Below are 25,739 nucleotides of genomic sequence, written 5' to 3'. Positions count from 1 at the left end.
TGTTGCTTTATGGCTGCTGGCTTTTTTTTTTTAAATACGTATGAGAACAGAAACCTTAGAGTAGGAGGAAGGACGTGGGTCAGAGTTAAACCAAGCCTTTGCTTCTCTCTGAAATGAAGATGCATTTCTGGGTTCAACATCTCAACTTAATTACATCATTCTCTTCGGCGTTAAGCGATATCAGTCATTACTTCGTGTAACATTTATTTATTTTATTTTCTTACAGTAAAAATGGAAGCTGAGTCCAACACGTTGTGTTGAAATCATTTGTTTGGGTTTTCTTTACTTCCTATAACACAATGACTGGTGACAACTTCAATGCAGGCAGGGCGGTCTGCTCTGCCCCCGTGTGTCTGGAGAGCGTTGACAGTCTGTCGCCACTGGAGCCTAAAGGAAAAAGAAAAAAAAAAAGAATGAGCCAGTTTTGATGTTGAACGGCCATATGAAGTTTGGGTTTTCCAGTCATGCACTCATGAATGGAAACTACGTGCAGAGTATGATCCAAATATTTACGGCATGCTTTGGAAACTGTAACAGATACGAGTTGCTGCTGATCCATCACTTCCTTTCAGTGTTTGGGCAGCAGCATGAGCCACAGAGGTCTCCGTCAGAGGGCCCGGGGTCGCCTCCGCACTCTGATTTGAGATGATTTCCAAAAAAAAAAGAAAAAAAAAGAAAAAAGTCTTTAAATTGCATGGTGACAATGAACCATCCTCTGTGTGTGTGTGTGTGTGTGTTAGTCATGATGCAGCTGCTTGGCATTGAGAAGAAGGGGAGCCGTGGTCCCAGCAGCTGGCAGAGGGCCCGGCCACACTCAGGAAGTGTCTGAGGGGAGGAGGTGCAGCCTCTTCCTCCCTCCATCCTCCCTTCATCCTCCCTTCATCCCTCCTCCTCCATTCAGCTCCTCACCTCAAAGCATTAGTGCTGCATTCCTCCAGACCAGCAACGAGCCGGCTGATTCAATTTCCTCGACAGCGAGAGCGTGTGAACTTTCGTCTCTGGGTCTGTGTGTGAGACGGCCTGTAAAAAAAAAAGAAAAAGAAAAAAGAAACCCTGGGTGCGTCATGCTGTTTGTTTACGGCTTTGTTTACTTCAGCCCTCACAACAAACAGGACCGAGTCCAAGGAGATGATGTCATCTCCAAGAAGAGCAGTCACTCCTCCCAAAAAATATGGTTAGATTATGATTATTATTTTTTTTAATAATACCCTCAACGGATCTACACACACACACACACCTTGAAATTTAATTATAAAATGCACAATGAGTGGATGTTAAACTCAATTAAACTGAAGATTATCTAATGTTAAATCACAAAATCAGCCATTGTGCAAAACCAGAAGTATAACGGGTACAAATAATTAAAGAATTTAGTTGTTTTTTTTTATCCGTTACCACTTGGACGGTGACTGGAATGAATCGATAGGAATATGGGAGGGAAAAAAGAAAAGGGGGTTATGTGGTCCCACTTGCAGAGTCCACTCTCAGGTGAAAGGGTGGAGCAGCACTGCCCCCTGTGGCTGATCATCAGACTTCACCCAGAAAACACCGCTCCCTGTAGCGTCCGCTCACATCTAGACTCTGGCTATTTAAGTATCATTTTAACAAATGACGTGTAAAAGCATAATCTAAGCCATGAAACCAAGAAATGTGTTTTAATGAGTTTCACGCTTAACATTTGCCTGAAACGTCTCCGTTTGGTGTTTTACTGTTGCATGAAGGAGGGCGTCATTTGATGTAGACCACAGGAGTAGACGCCCCCATCGTCCCTGGGATTAACAGTTAAATTGAGCTTTTTTGTGTTGATTATATTGTTTTTGTTTGAGGCGAAAAACGTCATAAGTAAGAAGTTACCCCAAAAGCATTACAAGACTCATTGAAGCAAAAACCTCCTGCGCTTACAGTTAAGGTATTTTTTTTAATTGTAAAACAGCATTCAAGCTCGACATAATCACAATTTAACATTGTACACATTTTAGAGATTGAAAAAAAAAAAAGTAGAAAATAAAAAACAAACATGACATCTACAGTTGTTTCCATACAAAAAGAAAAATCAACACATTTTTTAATCTATTTACCATATTCACATTAACGAAGCACTATGCCGTGCTCCCTATGAATCTAAATTGAGATTTGAAAGAAATTCTACAAGCAAATCAAACAGGAAAAATGTTTAAAAAGGTGAAACAGGCTTTGAAAAGGAATAAAATGTCAAGTTTTCTTTTTTTTTCTTCTTCATTTTGAATATAACCTTTACAATAGCATTGCTTTACACGCCACCAAGAGAATATTACCACTACTGTAAAAACAAAAGACTGCGTCAGTGTGATGTCGGAATTCGTCCGGCTCATTTGAAGACATTGAATAAAAAGATACCGAGAGGGTGAGAGAGGTTGCGCCTGGCTTGTTGGCACCGTCTCAGAGGAGCCGGCCGAGGCAGCACGAGTCCAAACCTCTCACCATTCACCATTCAGCGAGGAAGAGTTGGCTTTGGACAGCTGCCGGGGCTACACACACCGTCCCCTTCAGAGTCCACTCACCCGTCTATACGTTTCCTGATAAATGCTAAAACACATTTGTGAGACAACTGCAGGACAATCCCCCGCTCTGTGGTGGGAGATGAGGCTTCACTCAACAGGAACATGGAGAGCATATCAAGAGGTTAAGTGGACACGGCTCACTGCAAAGTATCTCAAGCAAGGAAATAAAAATCCTCTTCTGTTAATTAAAAGAAAAAAAAAAAAGTTTCCTGCTTCCAGTAGTATAAAAAGTTTCTTCATCAAACCCAGTTTCATTCTTACTCCTTCCCCCTCGCTGCTCGTCTTCGTTCTAAACTCAATCGTGTGCCACAATCACAGCTTGACGGGGCGACAGTCACCGCTGCAGAGCCGGGGCTGATCGCAGTCAAAAAGAAGCCAAACTTACGGACGCAGCCCCGAAAAGAAGGAAAAAAACGTTTCTTAAGAATGGCTGTAAGACGTGCAAGACTGCAGGGAAAACTGGTCCAAGACTTCAGGTTGAAGAGATGAAAAAACAACAATGAACCCACAGTCAGAGGAGTCCGTGTGTGTGTATGTGTGTGTGTGTGTGTGATATACAGTAAGTCAACATGAAGATGCATTTCTAGATCTAAGAGTCCTGAAAACGTGAAAAATGTATCTATTCTACCAAAGTGTGTGTGTGTGTGTGTGTGTGTGTGTGTGTGTGTGTGTGTGTGTGTGTGTGTGTGTGTGTGTGTGTGTGTGTGTGTGTGTGTGTGTGTGTGTGTGTGTGTGCCTCCTGCAGTAATGGGGGAAAGTGGTACAGTACACAACAACCAGTAGTAAACAATGTTAGTGTGCGAGCAGCTCCTGAGTCCTCAGCACTGTGTGGTGGTGTGTGACAGTGTGTTTGAATATGGCGAGAAGAAGAAGAAGAAGAAGAAGAAGAAGAAAGAGGAAGCGGACCGTCAAAGTCAATGGATCCAGGCTCTGTTGTGTCCGAGCTGCTCTGGAGTCCTGGCATCAGCCATGATTGGTCCTGAAAAGTGTCCTCGGCCGTCCGGCGGAGCAGGTTTGGTTTTGGACAGCGAGGCGGTGGAAGGTGTGGTGATGATGAGCGGAGTGAACTGGGAGCGCTGCAGACTGGATTCCTAATGGGCCGGTGGGTTGGCGGGTTCCGGTCGACTGTTGGCCAGGTACTTCGCCCGCATGCTGGAGGTGTACTGGGAGGAGAGACAGAGCGTGCACAGATGAGAGTCAGACTTCACAGCTGGTAGGATCACGCTTACAAACTCCATGTAGGATTTTCTCTGCGTTACTGGACTGAAATGGAAATATCCAGGTTTAAAAAACAAAACAAAAAGGAAACATGGATCCTGTTCAATTCCTTCAGCTGAAGGAGAAAATACCGCCTGGTCGTGCTTATCACAATCCTACGAAGGAGCTCAGAGAAAACCCCACACAGGTTACCTTCACACGAGTTCGTCCGCAGAACTGGAGTCTAACAGGGAATCGAACCACTGAGACGTCACAGAAGGCTCTAGAGGACAAACGGCTTCGCTTCCTGCTGTCAAACCGCGGTGCATGTTGCCAGAGCCGGGGCGGCCGTGTACACTCAGGACATGCATCGCTTTCTTTAGAGTGAAGGTGGAACAAGCGCAAGAAGGCTGCATTTCACATTCCTGCCCGGACATCCACATCAACCGCTTCTCTTTCTGGAGTTTGATCAGAACAATTTGAACGGCCTGCCGAGGATGTGAGCAATGAAAACAACAAACGAGGAATTTTACAGCAAAAGGTGACGATGAGTTGAAAAGAAAGTCGGCTTTTCATTTTCAGCCTGATGCTGCCGACGTTTTCCCGTCCTGCACCAATGTTGCTTCAATAGCTTTTAGCAGCGTCAGATTCCGCAAAAGAAAAAAACTCCTTACAATCACATCAATGGAACAGTATTGCTTAAATATCAACACAACCATCAGTAAATACACAAACGTGACAGATAAGATCAGTCCATCCGTACAAAAACAATCACAGGTTTCATAGGATGACAGAATCCAAATGCATCCAGAGACTTTTGATATGAATCAAGTCTGTGTGGAGAACGACATCCACAGATATCAGCTTAAATATTAATAATCCATGTTGTCTAATCTACTTAAACGGATTTGACTGTGTGTTCAGGGAGAAACAAATAATATAATAATCACAAACAGACTTTATTTCTATTTGTGTGTGAAGTTCCATGTTGTCATTAACATTATGAAAACAACGCTGAATAGAATTTCACTGCTTCGTTCCAACATAAAATAACCTTCAAAACAGTAAATTTATTTGTGACAACTGCTAAGTTTCTCACTGATCTTTAAATGTACCATCATGTTTTCTTTGATTCTCTGAGAGAAGTTTGAGAACGGACAGTGTCAGAAAAGTTCTGGAGTCAACATTTCTTCACAAGACAGTGACAGTATTTGACTAAAGCAGGAAATAGATGAGAAATCTTTCGGTCATTCATTTACATGAATTGAGACTTGACTCAAACATCTCCCGCCACTGTGCTTCAGATCAAACACAAAACAACGGATGGATTTGTCAGTAAAAACATCAAGTGGCAGGAGGGAAAACGCCACAAAACAATATTGAATAAATAAAGAAATGCCCACATTAAGGAGCCACAAACTGGCTCCTACAGGCTTTCAAAATGCACCTTTCTCCACTTGTAACCTCCGTGAGTTCACCTTCAAACCCAGGAGTCAAAAGAGCCGATTGAAACATGATATCCTTTGACTCTGAGGTCACGGTGAGCTCCCGACACACCCGAGGTGCAGGGGGGGAGACAGACATGCAGCCCGGGTCCACAGGAAACAAAGATTGGGTGAGACACTGAGCAGGAGCGAGGAGTGGGAGGGGGAGGGGGAAGGGGAGTGGGGTCCATCAGCCCCGGGTGGAGCTACACAAAAGGGGAGCGGAGCCGGGAGTTCGGGAGGTGCGAGAGAGGAGGAACAGGCCAGCGGGTGGAGGAGGCGGGGCGTGTTGTGTACCTGTCAGCACAGCGGAGGAAGTTACCAAAACGATCTTGAACTCTCCGAAGGCTTTAACTGCCAGCAGTGACCGCTGTTACTGTCCGCAGCGGTCAAATACAACTGGATGGAGTGGTGGGGGAAGAAAACGACAAGAAGAGAGTATAGAGAAGATTCACAAAGCAGTGGCGAGGCACACACACACACACACACACACACACACACACACACACACACACACACACACACACACACACACACACACACACACACACACACACACACACACACACACACACACACACACACACACACACACACACACACACACACACACACACACACACACACACACACACACACACACACACACACACACACACACACACACGGGGGGGAGCAGGGTCTCTGATGGAGGTTGAGGTCAGACGGGAGCGCCGGGGAACAACATGTCGGCGTAGTTCAACAACTCTTCACTTTCAGGAAACACAAATTGAGTTTCAGTCCTACGATCTTTAAAGGGAGACGGGTGATATGTGAACAACAGATCCGGATCCGGACACACACGACATCCACACCACTGACAACTTTAAACCCGCACAGTTGACACACCGGGAAGGGGCTGAAGCCCTCTTCTGCCCCGCCGGGGTAAATCCCCTTCTTAGTTCAGAACCTCGCCATCCACAGCAGCACCAAGACTTCACACAGTAAATACTTTTTCTGCACACGAGTGAGGAGACGGACAACAACAACAATGGCATGTGCGGTTTCATTTCAGAAAACACCAACAGCGCCCACTGGTGGCCCGACAACTACATCGTTTTCTGCAGTGTAAACGTGAAACTTTTCTGAAACCAAAACGCAAAAATGAAGCGGTTTGACTTAAAATGTTGTCATGTAAACAGACACTATGGTGGGTTTAATATCATTTAAAGCTGCAATATGTAACATTCATATGGCGTCTTTTGTTTGTTGGTTAGTTTGGCTCGTTTGAATGTTGGTGCGTTTTCTTTGTTCCAATTACTATTTATCAGGAGCTGCAGCAAATCGTGAAGGTTATTAGATCGGTCAGTTTTCTTCTTGAAGTGTTTACTAGATTCAGAATATTACTCACTTTACCTTTAAATGCTCCGTCACATAACCACCTTTATTATTTCAATAACACAAGCTTTTCCTTAAACGACTTGTGTATTTATTCTTCCACAGGACAAACCACTGGAACAACTAAAAGTGATGATTTCTGTCTCGCTGTATGTGAACGTCACAGACGCTGCGTTCGCTGATGTTCCACAAAACAAGATGGAAAAATAAAGTGTGCACAACCAAACTGAGCTTTAACGGATCAGTGAGAAAAGGCTGACGAGGCGGGAGGAGAACCTGGTGAGAAATTGCTGGTAGTTTTGTGCTCGAGAAGAAATAAAACACACAGGATAAGTTATTGCGGCTAAAGCTGCTCGGGGGTTTTCTATCTTCCGGTACTACATTTTATCAGTCAATATCACAGCTCACTTTGCTTTTCCTAAACAATTAAATCTACTTTTCTGTTCATTCCAGGCTCTAGTTTGATGAAAACAATATAAAAGGGTCACAGATTGATGCTGCTTTGCATTCGCCTCCAACTCCAGGTTTTTGGCTTTTTTAATTAACTTTTCCGTGCAGCTCTGTTACTGCATTGCCTGCATTCCTTTAATCACATTGTTCTTGAGGATGAAATGCAGTAATTATTTGTTCTTTTACTAAACAAAAACAATAAAACAAGCTAAAACCCCCCACAACAACTTTAATGAACTTGGCCCATATTGTGTTGCTACAACCTTTTGTCCTTCCAAGTTAATCATTCTGAACAGAAAGCAGCACCAAGTCTGACTTAATGGACTTTTGGTTCCTTTAAAATTTAAGTTTTGGGTCAAAAAGGGCTAAAAGTCAGTCCGTCAACAAAAAGCTGCTCCTCCAGGTCTCTTTTCTTCACATTTACTTACCGAGGGCGGCGGAGACTCTCGTCCTATCAGGGGCGTATTTTCACAGCGAGAGTTTGGGAAGTTGGCGTTCTGCGCCCTGTCGAGGAAAACACACAGCGAGATCAAAAACTCAGTGCAAGTGTACAGCGTCAGAGTGTCCACGCTGTTTTGCAGATATCAAACAATATGTGGAATGCATGAAACCCTGCAAGTCCATGAACAAAGCTTTACAATGTGGAGCCAAAAACTTGAGGCGGGGGGGTGGAGGGGGGGGCACCCTACCCCAGTGTGTCTGAGCTTCAGAGCTTTGGGTTTCACAGGCGTCACAGCTGGAGAGCAACAGCTGCATCTGCTGCACAACATGACTCTCTATAGAATTGAGCTTCTCTCTGGGGACACGTAAACTCGCTCCTGACTACCTCACATATCTGAGATCAGCTCAGGCCGTGTTGTGAAAATAAATGATCTGCCACTCCGGCCTTACACTCAGTGAGTCCTTCAACTTCAACTGACGGTAAGAGAAGTCTTACATGTATTCTGTGACCGGTGCGTTGCTGACAGTGTGGGCCGCGGCGGGGATGGAGGTCTCGCTGCCATAGCTGCTGCCACAGCTGTACAGGCTGGGCATGTGGACCCGGTACAGGTTGTCGTGGTTCTGCCTTCCTCCGTGGCTCAGAGACTCGTCCTCGCTGTCCTCGTCACCCCTGCGAACAACACACAGCGCCGTTAAACCGCCACCAGAGGGACCCCCAGTCTCACATCAGGGATGACAAAGGAGCGTGAAACATGCCACGTGTTCACGTTTTTTCTTTTATTCTCAGTCACGTTTTAATTCAATTCCTTCGCTGCCTCAGGGTGAAAACACAGGACGGATTCTCTGCTGATTGAAGGAAAAGAGGATGCACTTTTCCACCGACCTTTAGGGAACAAAAACCACACAAACTGACTCATATAACTATTTCAGCTGCCACAACGGATCCCTCAATTCTCATGAGCAGTTAACATTTTACAGTTGGAGTCAAAAACCATCTGATTTCATGTGCATCACTTCAAATGAAGCTTAAGAGACAAGACAGAAATGGTCTGTAAACACATCAACAATGAAGCCGACATCATGGATCTTGTCTCCCTCTAGTGTTCATAACACTACATGTCATCGTGCATGTCTACAGAATAAGATCATACTATTACATTTAGTTCTTAATACATTTCTTAAGGTGAAAAAACTCCAGACAAAAATACATTTCAATCTAAATTAAATCTTAATAGTAACTTCAAATTGGGCAACAAAATTATCTTGTACTCATCAATACAAGATCAAAACAGAAGCGGCTTAGCAGGTAGCGCTGAGAGAAGCAGCCTGGCTTTACCAGCGGAAGCTCCAGCTGAGATCAAACTGATGAACATACCCCCCGATGATAAGAAGGGATCAGTTCATTATGTGGAGCAGCTGAGCCGACGGCTGTGCCTGGGAAACCACTTTTCTCATTGCCATCCTGCAAAAACCTTATCTGTTGTTAATAGGACAAAAGAAATGCGAGGGATTTCACTCTTCTGCCGTGGAAAGCAACACGAGCTCAGAGGGTAGTTATGATAGATTTAGGCCAGTCCTGCACGATTAAGGAGGATAACGGGAAGTAATCTATTTGAGAAAGCAGCTGGAACCTTCTGGACTTGTACCAGTGGTAAACACAGCCGGCCTTTGAACAAACAAACAAACAAAAAAAAAAGCTCAACCGCCCTTCAATCACATCAGAACAAAAGGGTTTGAAATGTTATAGTCATGACTAATTAATGGGCCTTTTCTGCTAAATTATTTCTCTCTTTGTACCCACAATCCTAAAAAGTCAGCTTGAAAGCTCTGGAGCTGCTTCCTGGGAGGCACAGGGTGTGTACAGGCCTTACCGTTTGCCCCGCCAGGTGTGAGGCACGCTGCAGACAATGGAGCTGAACATGAGAGCGGTGACGAAGGAGAACAGGACGAGGTAGATGAGGCCTTCCAGTCCATCGTAACACAGGCCGGTCATGGCCTGGACGTAGTCCTGCAACAACACCAGGTACCAGCGCTGTTGTCAACACTTTACATCAAACATTATTGGACTGAGTTGACATGAAAGGTAAAGGAAAAAGGATTAAAATTCATTCACTGTGATTTAAGTAGGTCAAACCAATGAGATCACAGCTGGAGAACAAGAGGAAGGCAGTGAAAACCACTGCATAGCGGCTCAGTGTTCGTATGACCAGGACTCTCATCTACATGCAGGAGAAAAAACGTTCAGTCTTTTGCAGTAGATACCCTAATTTTCAGGGACTAACTGTGCGGTGGCGGTTGAGAGAAGGCGAAACAAAAAGCAGCCAGTGAGTGCATGTGTGCACTTGAAATTTGGAAGCCTCTGAGGAACAATCCTCCCAAGCACAGCGATAGCCAAGTACTTGTCATTCAGCCAGCTTCATGAACGCTACACAGCCAGCATTAGCTGGACAAGCAACTTGCACACGGGAAGGCAAATGTTATTTATGCTGACAGGTGTAGTCAGCTGCACGAGCAGAAGAGACGGGCTTCTTTATACAACTGAGCTGCACTGCATAGATGTCACAACAAATCAGATTCCAGGCCTTCAATTATTTATTTATTTAGTAAACTCAGACACTAAGAAACCCTGCAGTAACATTGTCTTGGTTTGTAAGTCTTCTCCTCGCTGCTTACCATGTGCAGGCTGCGACAGTCCACCAGCGCAGTGAGCTGATGCAGGTTGATCTCTGTGGTGTTCAGGATCCCCTGGATCTCCTCCAAAGTTCCCTGGAAATTAAAAAAGAAATGAACGGTGGAAAAAAGGAACAACTGTTCTGGCATCTTTTAACGCTTAGACTTCATGACGTCCTCCATCCGCCCCGGGGGGGGGGGGGGGGGGTAAACTTATTTTAGTTCAGGGGGCACGTACAACTCCATTTCATCTTGAGTGGACCAGACCGGTAAAATAGTTTATATTTAAGCTTGAAACTTTTTCATTGCTGTGTTGCAGATTATACATGATAAAAATCTCTACATTTGTATAAAACCAAACAATTGCTACCAAAATGGCGACAATCTCAACATAAAGCCAATTTTAATGAACCTTTCTGGTGTAAAACAGTGAAATGTCCCACAAACTCACCCTGACATGAATTACACCGAGGCTAATGCTAGTTTGAGATCCAAGCTGAGATATCAGTGATGCCGCCATGATCAGTGTTATGTCTGCTATTTGTAAGAAATTTGTTTAAAAAACAAATCAACACGTTCTTTACAACTGAAGAAGCCGGATTAGAGCCTCATCTGGGCCAGTTTCGACCCGCAGGCCTCATGACACCCCTGCTATGCACTCCGCCCAAAATATCATTAGTATTTGCAAAGACCTGACTTTTTCACGTTGCACATAAAACAGTCATTCATTCTCTGACCGTTATTGTGACTCTTGATTAATGGGAAGAAATGCAGAACACATCAAATATGGTCGAAAGGGCGAAGATGGTTTAAGACAATTAAATTAGACTAGTTTTGTCCAGATTTACAACATTGAGTGCCTGGAAAGCCCCCCACATACAAAATAGGTTATCATCTCTATTACAAAGACATTGTAGAACTAAAATCATCGTAACAGCAAGGATGTTACTTTTGACTTGTGACGACTTAACACTGACGATTGACTGGAAAATAGAAATGAAAAAAAGAAACATTCTTTCCGTTAAAAAAAACAACTCAAAAAAACCCAAGGTGATTAAATCACGGCCTATTTGGGACTGTGTCTTTCATCAACAGCTGCGGCTGAAACAGCAGATTTTTATGCACGATACATTTTAATGGGGCGTCTCCTTTTTAGCTCTAGTTCCCATTTCAGCTCGAGTTGGAAAAAACGTCCGATTGCCCATGATAAAAAAAAAAAAAAAAGTTTCGCCAACCTCAGCAAATTTCTCCAGTGTGGGTATGTGAAGTGAAATATCCCTCTCTGTGTTTCCAGTGTCAGCTCTCATTTATGCTTTTGTCAACACGGAGCAAGGACCCGCGCTGGACAATACCGCTCTTGTATTGACAAGGCCCAGTGAAAGCCTCGTGCGGCTAAATGGACATAATGCGGCTCCCAGGTGGGCTGTCAGCAGAGCTTTATGCGGACAGGTGCACTTAGTTTCTTTGCGGGTCGGCCGGGTCCCATTCACCGAGAGATCTCTGCCGTCGCACCGAGGCCTGGAAACGTACCTTACTCTGTTTGTACTCTCTGGTGGCAGAGCGCAGCAGTTCAGACACGTCGTCCTGCATCTCCACTAATGCTTTGTGGCTCCCAGAAAGCTTCTGAAAAGGAAAAAAAAAGAAAAAGAGGGAGACTGTAGCAAACCTCACATGTTTTTCCATTTTTCAAGTCATTACCACAAGCCTTCAGTCGCCGTCTTCTCTTTGTAGTTGGAAGGCTTGTTGTGAAATCGTCCTGACAGTTTATAGTTAAAAACTGGGAGGGAGAGAGCTTCCTTTTCTTTACATTTGTACTAATAATAGACGCCTGGACTACAGGCACTCAAAACCTTTCATTTATTCATGTGGCTTGAAAGACAAAATGTAGATAAACCATTAAAGGAAAGTATAGATTCACTTTAAAAGTGACATTCCAGTTCAGTGCAACATCTTTTATAGCGCTTATATGCTTTGAAGCAGACACATGTTAGAGACATAATCCCAAAAAAAACTGCCTGCTTCTCTGTTCATGCTGGCAGAATGGAAAGTATTGTACTACTGCATGAGGAGGAAAAGAAAAAAAAACCTTCTCTCTGGCTGTGGAGTGACTCATTGTGCCCACTTGCATTCTTACAAATTACAAGGTCAAACATCATGTGGAGTGTGTGTTGCGTCTACGGAGACATGAGTATTATGAACATTAAATTGAATGATTAACGACTCGGACATGCAAAGATGTAAAACGTGTAACAAACCTGCTGGAAGGGGTTGGTTTGCTCCACGCTGCAACTAAGGTAGTACTTCAGGATTTCTGCGGGTCAGGAAGAGCAGAAGAGAGGCTGTTAGAGCCAATAATGTTCTGAGATGTTATTAATATTTATTTATCACAAACTATTTATTTACGATTTCCTGCCTGTAATGGATTCAAAGTCTATAGGACGACACACCCGTATAAAAGGTCAACATCCCATACAATCTGGGTAACTGAGGAAATCCCACTACGAATATAGAACCTGAGTTAGTCATGTATAAGTTGGTTGACTATTATGGTTACAAAAGAAGTGGTGACTCATTTTCTATAGAGAAAAGAAGCAAATGACTGTTTTAAATAGCCCACCAACACAACAGACAAGCTGAAAAAAGCATTTATATTTGGAAACGTTTGTTAATTTGGAAATTTGAAACATAAAAGCCTTCAAAAATTCCCCAAAATCTAACTTTAACACTCGAGTGCTGCACGGCTGCTTATGGACCACAAAAGGCTCCACCTCGTTTACCAGTGAACTTCACTTTATTATAGGAATTAGAATGATCACAGGCCCTTCTTCTAGTACCTCAATCTCCTGCCTGCCCCAAGACAGTGGTTAGCGCCACTGGTAAGTGTGATTGAGTTTTGTTGGCATCTTCTTAGTTCTCCCAATGCAACCGAGCATGAGCTTACACTTTAACACATAAACAACGACAGAGATCGTTATGAAGAACCTGTCTCGCAGCCTCCTGGAAAACACCACGAGTTTTTACATAATCCCTTCAGTTATTGTTAACACAACGTGACCAAACTTGCACGCCGCTCACAGCACACCACAAATCAGAGAAGACTGTAATCAAGGTTTTAGACTGTCACTTGTCATTATTATCCACTGCAGTTACATCAAGCCGGCGGCAGTCAGGAGTCGTCTGTGAGAAATCCTTCCTGCGCGAGCGTGCGATTTAAAAAAGAGATGCAATCCCCCACAAATACAAGCTGTGAGAACAGCGCTGCCGCCCTGACGCATGGTGCCCGTGACGTTCAAACTCGTTACTGTGTCAGGAGCTTTTTTATCCACAGACACACACATAAAGCTGAAAAGGACATCCAAAGCAAGCCAGCACAGACACATACACCCACACATTAAAGTCAGGAAGAGCAGATATCCTGAAGTATGGGGATGGGGATACTGATGCTCTGTCATGGGGCTACAATTGGCTGTGACACGACTGGCAAAAAGGAGTATTTCAAAAGAAGGGTTCAATTACAACATAAATCACAGGGTTTTGAATATTTGAGGGAGTGAAGAGCTGGGAAAGAAGCTTCCCCTCATCCGCATTTAGTACACAGCAGAATTTACTGAAACTATAAGAAGCAAGTTACATCATACTGTTCACAAATTTGCTTGAAGACAAACTTATTTTTTTGTTTAAGTTTTGTCTTCAGGTATTTTGTTGGTGTTTCACTCTAGTAACGCTGTGAAACTTCTGTAAAGTTACAGAGGCTTTTGATCTTCATTAGTTACAAGTCACTTGCATTTTTTTTTTTTTTACTTTATTAATCCCTGAGGGATTATTTCATAAAGTGTTTCTATTCATGTGCCGATATGGTTTTGAGCCTAAGCTGTATGGTTGTGTTTTAGCACTCTCGCTTCCCGGCAAAAATATCCCAGGATCGTGCTTATTGGCTTTTCTGTACCAGGTTGTGTGGCCTTTCTCCAGGTACTCCGGTTTCAGTCCAAAAACATGTGTTTGAGGTCCATTAGTGATGATAAAAAAAATTGCTTGTCGGTGCCAATTAGTCTCTCTCTGTTTGATGGATTGTTGACCTGTCCAGGGTGTATCCTTCCTTCACACAGTCAGCCGAGATCGACTACATTAACAAACACATTTTAGTTTAGAGTACACATACAGCCCAATTCCACCTTGAGTAGGCCGGACTGGTAGAATAGTGCCATACAACTTTTTCTTTGCCCACAGATGAAGAAATGCTGGTAATTTTTATCTTTGCCATGGAGCTCCTCACTGTCACTCTTGCCAACATCACAGTGATCAAGAAATACAGTACTTTCCCTCTCTGGTTGGGATTCAAGTGCAATACATAACTGCGCAGGAGGATGAAAAACAACACTGTGGGTATTTGAAATGATGCATGTCCAAGTAAATACAACGGCCATCCAGGGAAGGGAAGTAATAAATCCAATGTTGAAATAACACATTTGCTGCTATCCAGAGATTTCAGCTGCTGCAAATTTCACACAAAAGCTTTGGAAGGTTAAGTTTTGAAGTTTAAAGGCTGATGCGGTGAAAAGCATTTATGACCTAAAGGTATATGACAATATTGTCTATTGGTTCTTCACTGTGCGCTGCGTTTGAAATAATTAGCTAAATTAAACACGGTGGCGATGTATTTAAAGCATGGGTTAGAATAAATAGACTTCTTTGAACAGTTGAGCGGCTAACATGTGCTCAAGCGGGGGAAAAAACAGAGCAGAAAACCCCCACACTGCAGGAATCAGCCTTGAGGGAAGCTGCGGCACAATGCGGCTCAGTGCGTACAGTAAGTCGGCGCTCATTGTTCACATACAGCAGTATGTTCACAGCCCATGTCCTGATTTCCGCCTCAGAGCCAAAGCTCGCTGCTGTTCAGCAGATCATCAGATGTTAGAAAAGAGAAGAGAAAGGGAGGTTTTTGTAGAGTTGATCAGCAACATCGTGAAGGCCCACAGTCTTCAGTAAGGTTTTTATTTCTAATCACCATCTTCCCATTTTTGCTCCAAGGACTGATGTGATATGCAGGAAATGTACAGGCCCTCTGATCCGCCGCTTCACTGCTCTTATCTCCCTCTAACACACATACACATGGTTTCTCTCTCTCACACACCCGAGGCACTCTACACCCCCCCCCCCCCCCCCATCTGTAGTGCATCCACATCATGGGACAGATTGGACAATTACTGAAATGAGACGTGTTGGAGAAGCTCCTGTGCTGCTTTAAAAGGCAGCCGTTGCCCTGTCCACCCTGCTGCAGATGTAGCAGTCAATCCAGACCCACAACAATGTCATCTTACTGCCGCTAGGTAATCCGAACATTGAGATGAGGAGGGCAGAGGAAAGTCAGGGTTTAACATGACTAATGGTTCATCAGTTTTAAAGAATTATATGCATCATACCTTGGTTGACGACTCTGTACTGGTCCGCCACTTTGGTGACAAACGTATCAGGAGCGACACAAAAGTCACTGGAAGTCTAGAAAAGCAAAATACACAGTTGAATCACTGACAGAAATGTGACAGTAAATGCATCGTCATCCTTGATGCAACAGGCAAGTAACTGACTGAAGCTTAAAAAAAATAAACAGTTAAATGTCAGCGGAAAGGAGCGACACACAGAAAAAATTAAGCACATTTAGGTGTGAACAGTGCGATTCATCTGCAGGGGAGGAAATCCTCCACATGGATATTTAATTTGCATAAATAAAGATTAGCATTCATCTTCATTTTTCATCCTGCTGGATAACAGACTAAAAGATGCCTGTTTGAATTAACTGAAAAGGAGAACAAAATGCTGCGTGAAGAAGCCAAATTTGTCTTGTTGTGAGGAATAACAGCAATTTTACAGCTGCAGTAACTAATCCCAGCTATTTTGCTTGTGATCACAGGTCTTAATCACCATCTTTACTCTTGAAGTTACTTGGGGGAAAAAAAGAACATGAAAACAAATACACTTGTGCATATGTAACAAGAAGTCTTGAGGGTGTCTACAGAATGTGTTCATTGTATTATTCTGCGTCGCACTTTATCGTGCCTAAATCACTCAGCGCTTCACCTCAAATGACTCCTAACTTCTGAGTGAAACAGAACCTTCCTCCTCAGACAGACTCTGCAGACGGTGAGTGTGCGCAAGAACTCACAGCATCCAATTCTAAGCAGTGACCTGTGCAGCTCTACCTGCAAAACAAGATCACGTCCTGATGAAAACACTCACCGCAGAGACCGCCAGCTCCATCCCCAGGGAGACCCAGCTGATTACGAGAGCCACCACGCCAAACAAGCAGACCCTGGGGGGGAGAGAACAACGTCGTCACCAACACCGCCAGCAGGGACGTTCGTACGTGCAACTCTGGGCAAGAGTTATACTTCAGGTGATTACGTTAATCATTTAGAGCCGTGGTTTTCAAACGCCAAGATTGAAGATCTTGAGCTGTGCTACTTGATGGGTGTTTTCCAAATCACATTTCTCACCCAGGAATACTCAGATTGCATTGGTACCCAGAAGAGTGATCAATGAATGTAGTTATTTCAGCATGAGATTGACAACAGATCACACATATTGAGCCTGAGCAACAAAAGAGAAACGGCTATTTGACGTAAATCTGTCACCAAAGCATCAAACAATCACTAAAACACAGATTTGTTCAAGATGTGAAGTATGAGAGAGAGAGCTGGAATTGTATTGGCGTGAATTAATCCTGACTGAAGTACATTGACATGGTGTCTGTGATGAGTTGAGGGCTTCAGATACCGTAGCTATCACTCAGCTGATAGGATTTGAGGGCAGAATCATCCTGCATTAAGTGTTCTTGTGCTCTGAACTTGTCATCACACTCACCCGACGAGGGTTCCCTTGGAGTTGCGAATCAGGCCAAACAGGACCAGAAGGCAAATGAGGACGTCGAACAGTAGAAGGGATATGTAGCCCAGCCACCTGGGAGGATAGAAGTAATTAATAAAACAAAACAGTATCGAGTAACTGAGTGCGCAAAGTGTCTGCAAAAAAATAAAGAAATCTAGGCAGGTGTGATATAATGCTATTTATCCATCATGTAAAATGAGCTGGAAAGCAACTGATTGGCTCCAAATTTATTCTGCAGCAGAAGGAAATTATTCCCAAGCATATGGACTGTTTATTCAGAAATACCTGAAGCATTACCAACAGGATTGAATCATATTACATCCACAGAAGATCTCAATGATGTTTGAGAACAATCTTCACGTGGGCTGAAAAGACCTGAAGCTGCCTTGAAGGCAGAAGATGCTCACACCAGATACTCCAATCTTCCCTGTTACAGTTCATAACGTTTGCATACTGAAGCCATCTTTACTTCACATATCGATTCCAACCATGAATGAATCCCAGTGTGCATCCTAAATAAGTGAAGGGAGGCAAAAACCAAAACTGTGATAAAGGAAAATATCTTTGGCAGTTACTTCGACTCAGTTTTTAATGGAGCAACTTGTAAATTGTGTTCAGCACTCCAGTTGACATAATATTCCCTCAATTAACTGATGCATTCCAATACTTCCATTCTCAGCCACTTCTTCAAACACAGTGAACCATTTGATCTGTGGTCTCACTTGCATATTTATGAATGTGTTCAAAGATATATGCAAACTCAGAGGGAGCAGTCGGTTCAGCATTCTATATTTTCTAGCAAACTTGACACTCGGATCAAGTTGGTGTGCTGAAAAAGAGACAGTCCTTAATGTCTGTGCTGACCTTTACTTTCTGCTTTTTATCTACTAATACATTCTAGAGGTCAAGCGCAGCAGAAAAAGGTAAAACCATCTCACTGAGGAAGTAATCAAGTAACTTTCAATGCTTTTGTTTTTAAAGAACAGGCAGCCAAATCCTGATGAGACTGTTGGATGATATTCCAGCTCATCTGTGCTGCTGCCTCTCAGCTCATATCCGTGTTAATGCTGCGTCTCCCTTTACTGTGATTAGTTTCTAAACTCATACTCAAGTCTTACCTATACCAGTCATACAGCTCGATCTTGACGGCCAGCTCTTCCAGGGAGATGCTTGCGTTATCCCAGAAGGGAATCACCACCATCTGTCTGACCAACTCATCCAGCTGGCCCTGCAGCTTTTGGATGATGGACAGGTAGTCTGCATGCTGCGCGTACTGGCCCTCAAGCTGTTGCAGATTGTCCTCTACTGTCTGGTTCAACGAGGACGTACTGTCGTGTACCTACAGTTGAGGCCGAGAGACACAGGGCGAGGATGGAGTTCAAAGCAGGAAAAAAAAACGTTGAGGAGGGGGTTTGCTTCAGAGCTCTAATGAATCTGCTCATGGCAGAAGGACGATGAATTATTAAACACGTTGGAATAATTTGTGCTGGTGGTCTTACCAGTTTCTGCACTCCGGTTATTGTGCGGTTAGCATGGCGGAGGGAATATGTCATTCGATTCACTCCATCACAAGTCTCGCCGTTCCCATAGAAACCGACAGCAATGCCAGCACTGAGGGGAGACAAAAGCGAGGGTGGGGGGCGGTGGGGGGGATTAGCTAAAAAAGACACAGAGAGGAGACAGAGAAGCGAGCGAGCGAGGGAGCGAGGGGGACAGCGAGGCAGGGAGTGAGGCGTGTGAACTCTCTATTAACCCCGTCGGTTCAGGCCCCAGTCAACAGGCTCCTTTCAGCCGCGGCAGAAAGACTCCAAACAGAACCATGGAAACACAGAGGAATGGACCAGCTATGCCCCAAACTCCACACCACAGCTGACAAAGGCCACACTGAGGCTGGAGATCAACACTCATTCGCACAGACAGGACTCAGCTCTCAACTATGCGTGTGCAACGCTTGCTAAAAAAGAGACATCAACGCATTTGTTTACAATTAAGAGCAATTAAACCCAAATTCCCGGTGATGTGGCTTCAGACACTCTAAAGATAAACTTCCATTCTGTGCTCTAAGAAAGGCTGAGCTCTGATATCACATCCTGTCCACCACGCCAGAACAAAAGTTATCAAGTGGAATATTGACAAGAAGATGACTTTGAGCTCAGTGCTCAGACAGCAGCACTCAGTGGGTTCCCCTTCCATCCTGAAAGGCTGCTAATCTCTTCCTCTCTCACACTCCGCAGTGTGAAAAAGGTGAACGGGAAGGCGATTCACAGCGAACAAACAGACCCCCTGCTGTGCTATGAACCTCAACAAACCCTACACGACTATTTCATTTATTGGGAAAAACATCACCTTGTAAAAATAAGCCAGGACAACGTATGGAAAAATTCTAAAATCATCCTATTATCTTTAACATGGCGGAGTTCTTTATGTAGTGACGTCAAGCTCGGAAGTGAAACAAAAACAAAGAAAGGAAACATGTGATCTGCCCAGCGCTCACTAAAACAGTTGCGCGCAGCTACAGGCTCAAACAGATACTGTGATTGTAATGCAGTGCTTGTGCTCTTCAGGTCCCTGAGCTCTTTGTGCTGCTCTGAATCGACTGCGATGGCTCTCCAGTGGCCCATCAAGAGGAGGAGGAGGAAAACAGGAAACAAATGCTGCGTTCAAGGACAGAAAGCACCTCCAGATGGTACATCCTCACTCTGTTTATACGTCGGAACAGAAAACTAAAACCAATCTGTATATTGTGCACACACAGTACGCTTTACATATGCAGACATGCAAATATAAATGCCTGAATCACTGCTGTGTATTCCCAGATGAAGCTGATCTATAGACTCCATCGGAGCACCTGAGTCTGCAGAAGTTTACTTTAATTCAATGATGCACTTGAAACTTTTCCACTCATCTGTGCACTTACATTTGGAGGCTGCGAGTCTGGCTCAGAGCACTAAACTAGACGCTCAACTTGGATTTCTACTCCTTCAGGGAGGGTCAGCGTCAAAATCTCATTGAACTGTGTGTGAAATGCTCATAATTTCAACTAACTGGCAGAACTTGATCACTCACTGAGTTTGACACCTTCAGTAGATGTGCAGCGATCGTCCACTGCTTTTATACATTTTGAATCATATTTTACCGTTTGCATGCAACTCCAGTGCAACTTCCCATAAAAAAACAACTAATAAATAATAAATAACAAAAGCAGAGGAGTTGTGCTTAACACAGCAAGTACCCCAGAATTTAACCTGAAACAGAGGGATCCTTAGTGTTCATGGACTTCACCTGGACTACAACACCTCCCACCAGGTGAGGAAGGTGCAGCAGAGACTGGAATTCTTCTGGAAGCTGGAACAAGCTCACCTCATCTCCTGATGCTTCATTTCTATTTGTATTTTCTGAACTCGTGTAAACCAGGAAGAACCTGCACCGGGTGATCATGAACACAAACAGACCACTACGCTCCCTCATGGCCGCTACACACAGAGCGACTTTAACAACCTTCAACGGCCACAGCGAGCTACACTCTACGACGTTAATCTAAAACTTTGGGCACAACATGAAGTTTACTGTGTGTTGATTGGACGATGAAAATGCAAGCTGAGTAGCAGCCTCCCATGGATGTGACAGGACTTGATTGCGCAAGAATAAAACGCCATAAGTGTGTGGCATCCATTCACAAAAAAGAAACCAGCTGAACATGAAGGAGCCCTCGTGGCATTTATGTGTTTGGAAAACTTTTTGTTGACACCCCACATACTTTTTTGCCGCGTTTTGCCTTTGTGGCCGCAAAGTATCTATTTGCGCAAAAATGGCGCAGTGTGTAGCGGGCATTAAAGACCGTGAGACTGAGAAAGAGGCTGCACAGTGTTGCCGTGGTCAGCGCTCTCATGCCCAGTGGCCTTTCTGTGGCGAGTGAAACCTACTTCCTCCAGGTACATTTTACTTGACGTGGGATTTATGGTATGCTGCCATGCTTTCAGAAGATCTGGTTGCATTACCTGTTGATCAGCAGCAATACTGTAAATTTACACTCTCTCTTACATATGGATGTGTGCAATGGTCAAATGTGACTTCAGAAGATGATATCCTTATTGTGACTGTGTTACATAAAAATGCAACTGTGCTTGAGCCTCTGAGTCACCGCTGCTGCGTTCGTGTGCTCGTACTCACCTACAGACGAGCGTTGCGATGATGACGCACCAGGCTGTGCAGCAGCAGTCGGCGTTTTGCCGCTCGTCGTTTTTGTCCCGCCGGCAGCACAGCCAGATGGAGTAGAAGAGCAGGAAGAGGAGGTCCAGAGCCAGACAGGCAAGCGCCACACCTCCCAACAACAGGATGGACTGACGGGCAGAAGAACACGAGTTATGGAACTTTCTCAACTGTTGAAGCTTTTACATCAATAACAACCAGACTAATGGAACTCAAAGTGTTCCACAGAGGAAAAAACCACGCAGTCCGTCTGAACAACACAACAGTGCTGCAGTCTTATCGACATGTCGGATTACAGCTTCACAACTAATTGTGTGAATTTTGGCGGATTTGTGTACACTACATAAACAAATGCCACAATCATAATACTAAAATCAGTGCGATTGTCCGGGAGAAAGCACTACTATCATCAGAAACCATCCTTACAATGACATGCACTGAGTCCTTGCCATTCGATAACAAAAAAGATGCTCTCAGCCACTATCAAGAACAAAACAGTCAGTACATTTACATATCGATATTCCTATCTCATTGCCACTCACTCAGTATTTAGCATGAGTAGTTTTCTTAATCAAAACTCCTTGAACCAGGGGGTCAAACATATAGTTCAGAGGCCACATACAGCACAATTTCATATTGGGCTAGCCAAACTGGTTAAATAGTGTCATATTAACTTTTAAATTTACACTTTATTGTTTTGGGGGTTTTTTCGTGACCGGGAGAATACGTGATAAAAGTGTATATATTTTCACAATACAAAAAATTACTCCTAAAAATGACAAAAATTTCAACATAAAGTCAATTTTAATGAAACCTTCTTGTGCAAAATAGAGTGAAATATCCAAAAAGGTGGTTTGGCGGGCCGGATTGCAGCTTCATGTGGACCAGTTTCCAAGCCTTATGTTTGACAACCTTGTTCTAGACTGTTTATCTCTAGAAAATTACAAAAACCACGCAGCAACACTCGCATATTTAAAGTTGAGGAAAAACTGGTGCGAGCACTGACGCATTGTCCATTTTTGACAGGTCCACAACCATAAAGTCAACATAAATCCCGTGTCCCAGTCATGAATGTCGGAGACAATAAAAATCCTTGTCAATCCATGTCAGAGTTTTACGTGACAGACTGCACAGCGCCAGCATAAAGTGATACTTAAAGCTCTCCGTTAGAGACGGCACCTCATATGTAGGTCAGACACAAGGCCTGCGTCTTAACCTCGTACTCCTGAGGATTCCGGTCTGGGCCACATCTCCAGTCACTTTTGTTTTGCTGCTCCATTGGTTGGGCTTTCTCATGATGCGCCTCAGTGAACGACACGCCCTGGTGACCCTCGTGTTGCAGAGAGTGAACTCGACAAAAGAGCAGGCCCACAACACCGCTGTGACCGGCCAATCGCACGCGAGCGCAGCTGAACAACTTTGCCAAGAGTGCAAACTATCATTTTAATACAAGCTAATTCGGCATGTTGCTTCCATAACATCTGTGTGAGATGCGTGGGTGACCCGAGTCTGGGGCCCGCTGGGTTGCATCATGAAGATGTAGTCCCACAATAAGAAGCACTGACAGTACAGCCATCTGGACAAGTTAAAAAAACGTCCCTTAACTGGGAGCGCTGCATTGATATTAACTCCCAGGCTGTCATCACTGTACAAAGTATGGTTTGTGGACCACTGATTACTTGGTTTCCTTGTAATAATTATAAATCAGTGATTTTAAAGCCTTATACCTGAATTGGCTGTGTCGTTCAAGTAAATAGGCATGACTGTGTTCAGTGTTCATTAAATATCTTCACTCCATGAGAACTGCTGTTTATATTGACTTTCTAGCGGCACACACTGGGTGCCAACTTTGTACAGCTGCAAGCGTTATCACGCCAACGAGCACTTCCTGCATCTGAGCAGGAAAAGGCCATAAGAGGGCAAAGAGCTGGACTGAAACCAGCACAAATGTGCATTTTGTTTGAAAGGGAGTCCTTTCTTCACATTAAAGCAGGAACGAGGTAAAGAAACCAGGAACTTTCTCCAGTCACTGCACTGTGACTCAAAACATCCAGCCAACTTACCCAATCGTTGACTTCTGTACAGAATTATTAAATGTGGTTTTTCCCTCTGCCCACAGACAATTGCAAATTATGTCCTACACAGCCCACGGGAGACATTTGAAAACCACAACGCAACAGAAGAAAAGTCATCGTGCTCCCTTGACATATTTAATTTAACCGAGTAGGATTTAATATCAACTCTGTGAAGAAATGCTGCTCTCCCCTCCCCCAGTCTGCAGACTCCATCCTGCCCTTTGCCACCAGTCTGACCCCACTTATGTGAGTGGGCTTTAGGCCCCTCAAAAGGCACTACTCCTAACATTTATGATAAGATCTCAAACTAAATAATATGTGGGGAAACGAGAGGCAGCCAAGCTGACTTGAACAGACTGCAAAGTGCCAGCTGGCCGGAGTCTGGGGAAGGTCAGGACATGGATATAGAAGCTGCACACAGATGGTGACATGGATCACAAGGTGAGGGGGGGAGGGACAGGTGCAAAGAGGTCATCTGTTGGTAGGAACGTGGACAAAAAAAATAAATATATATACACAAGGTTTAATGAGATCCTATTGATCGTTATGCACTTTACTCAAGAGGACATCAGATCGCAATTGTACCTGTTGATACGTCCAGTCGTCGGGTCGGAAGTCACTGCTGGTTTGCTCGAACCTGAAGTTGAAATGGGGGAGTCTGTGCAGCAGCGTCACCCACCATGGGGGGGTGAAGCTAACCACCGCTGCCATGGCGAGGAGACGTCAATGAGATCCACTCAGCAGACAGGCAGCGGGCGAGGATGCTCCAAACTGTAAACAAGCAGGGGAAGTCCACCTCTTCATCCGGGATGAGACACAGAAGCGTCGGCAGCAGCTAGCTAGGCTCACACACTAACAACTAACCCGAGTTACACTCCAGTTAGCAAACACATTAACCGCTTAAATGGCAACTAACACGCAACTTTAAAGCTGCTGATTCTGCAATGTATCTTTAAAAACGAAGCACGACGAGAAAGCAGCACATAACTTGATGACAAGAGAGTACGACCGTAACTAGTCGCTCTAACACCGGTGTTTCGGATTAACTGGTTTTTCCGTTAACTGGTGACCCACTTCCTTTAGTCGTTGCTGCTCGTAAGAGCAGATGTTGAAATAAGACTCGCAAAAGGCACGGAACTTTAACGTAAATGCGGTTAAACAATGCTCTCCGCGATAGCTACGGATATTTGCCCGTTTTTTAACAACTAGCAGCGACAATGGACGTTACAGAAAGTCGGTCACCAGTTAACAGGGAAACAAGTTAATCCGAAACACCGGACCTATAAAGCTTAGCCCAGCTTGTTAACCTGTTAACTAAAACTCAACAAGAAACGTTTAAATCGAGTCAAAACGAAGCCAACTTGAAACACAAGGCTGGTTATACCCGAAATGTAGGTTAAATGGCGGTTTAGCTGCCGGTTAGTTGAGTGAGCGGAGTGTTGAAGGCGGATAACGAGTCTCTTTTGTTCCACTTGACATTCTGCTCAGCGGCTCGTCACATCCTCCCGAAGCCGCTCCTCACTTCAGCTCCAACAACCCGAAGCAGCCGCTCCGACACGCACATCCATCCAGTGGTTATCAGCGGAATGCTGGAGCCCGATACGGCGGCTCCTCACGACATTCCCCCAGCTGGCAGCCGACACTGCCCCGGCAGAACTCAGCTCAGCGCACCGGGACACTGAGGAGCTCAAGGCGACTCGGCAGCGCCACCACGAGGCCGGCGCGAGGCCGCGCAGTGCCAACCTCATGGCACGTTCAAGTGCTGTTGGAAATCATACTACTACTGAAAATTGCAGGAAGACAGTTTACTTTTCTTTTGAGGGGCTCTGGAATTCCACACTTTTTCAAATCTATGTTTCTTTTAAGCACACCCCCCTTCTTTGGTTTTACGTTTATATTTATATTATATAAATACGATATGTATTATTCTTTACTTATATTTTGTCAGCACAGTAGTTGCTTTTATCTAATTTATTATGAATATAAAATACATTTCATGTCACATTTACGCTTGTAGTACTCAAGACTGGTCTTGGTCTTGAGACCATATTTTCAAAGTCTTGACTGTTACTTGGTCTCGGCCCCTTAAAGTATCTGTTGGATGCTCTGTTCTTGGTCTTGACCCACCCTTGTGTTTTGTGGTCATAACTATAAAACTACTTTTAGGACAATATCTACAACAATAGTAATCATCATCATCATCATCATCATCATCATCATCATCATCATCATCATCATCACTTCATGTGCATAAAACATTTCAAAACCTAGAATCCAAAACAAAGAACATTTTAACTTGAAAAAAGAACCATTAAGGACAAACTCAAATATAAATATGCAAACTTTCCAACAAACTGAAAACAATGTAAGTGAAAGCTGTCATAAAGAGTCAGTGCAGCACTGGAACATAAAGT

At 44.0% G+C, this 25,739-nt stretch overlaps 1 protein-coding gene across 1 annotated transcript; it reads right to left on the bottom strand.

Annotated features, from left to right (window-relative positions):
• Positions 1-1,901: 1,901 nt before the first annotated feature.
• Positions 1,902-25,005, bottom strand: ttyh3a (tweety family member 3a). The gene is made up of 15 exons (XM_080488368.1): positions 24,710-25,005; positions 23,911-24,096; positions 21,212-21,381; positions 18,541-18,652; positions 18,160-18,380; positions 17,018-17,113; positions 16,394-16,466; positions 15,580-15,655; positions 12,415-12,470; positions 11,690-11,782; positions 10,163-10,255; positions 9,361-9,497; positions 7,986-8,159; positions 7,477-7,552; positions 1,902-3,703 (listed from the first exon to the last, which is right to left on the bottom strand). The coding sequence occupies exons 2-15, from the start codon at positions 24,034-24,036 to the stop codon at positions 3,632-3,634; spliced, it is 1,575 nt and encodes a 524-aa protein (XP_080344494.1). The 5' UTR covers positions 24,037-24,096; positions 24,710-25,005; the 3' UTR covers positions 1,902-3,631.
• Positions 25,006-25,739: the final 734 nt, after the last annotated feature.

Source organism: Lipophrys pholis, assembly GCF_963383615.2.
Source record: "Lipophrys pholis genome assembly, chromosome: 19".
NCBI classification, from domain to species: Eukaryota; Metazoa; Chordata; class Actinopteri; order Blenniiformes; family Blenniidae; genus Lipophrys; species Lipophrys pholis.
This window is presented reverse-complemented; position numbering and strand designations above follow the sequence as displayed.

Coding starts and splice junctions, on each gene's coding strand:
- ttyh3a (XM_080488368.1), bottom strand. CDS start 24,036: ATGGCAGCGGTGGTTAGCTTCACCCCCCCATGGTGGGTGACGCTGCTG. Junction 18,381..18,540: donor TAACCGGAGTGCAGAAACTG/GTAAGACCACCA, acceptor CCTCAACTGTAG/GTACACGACAGTACGTCCTC. Junction 12,471..15,579: donor GTACAGAGTCGTCAACCAAG/GTATGATGCATA, acceptor CCTGACCCGCAG/AAATCCTGAAGTACTACCTT.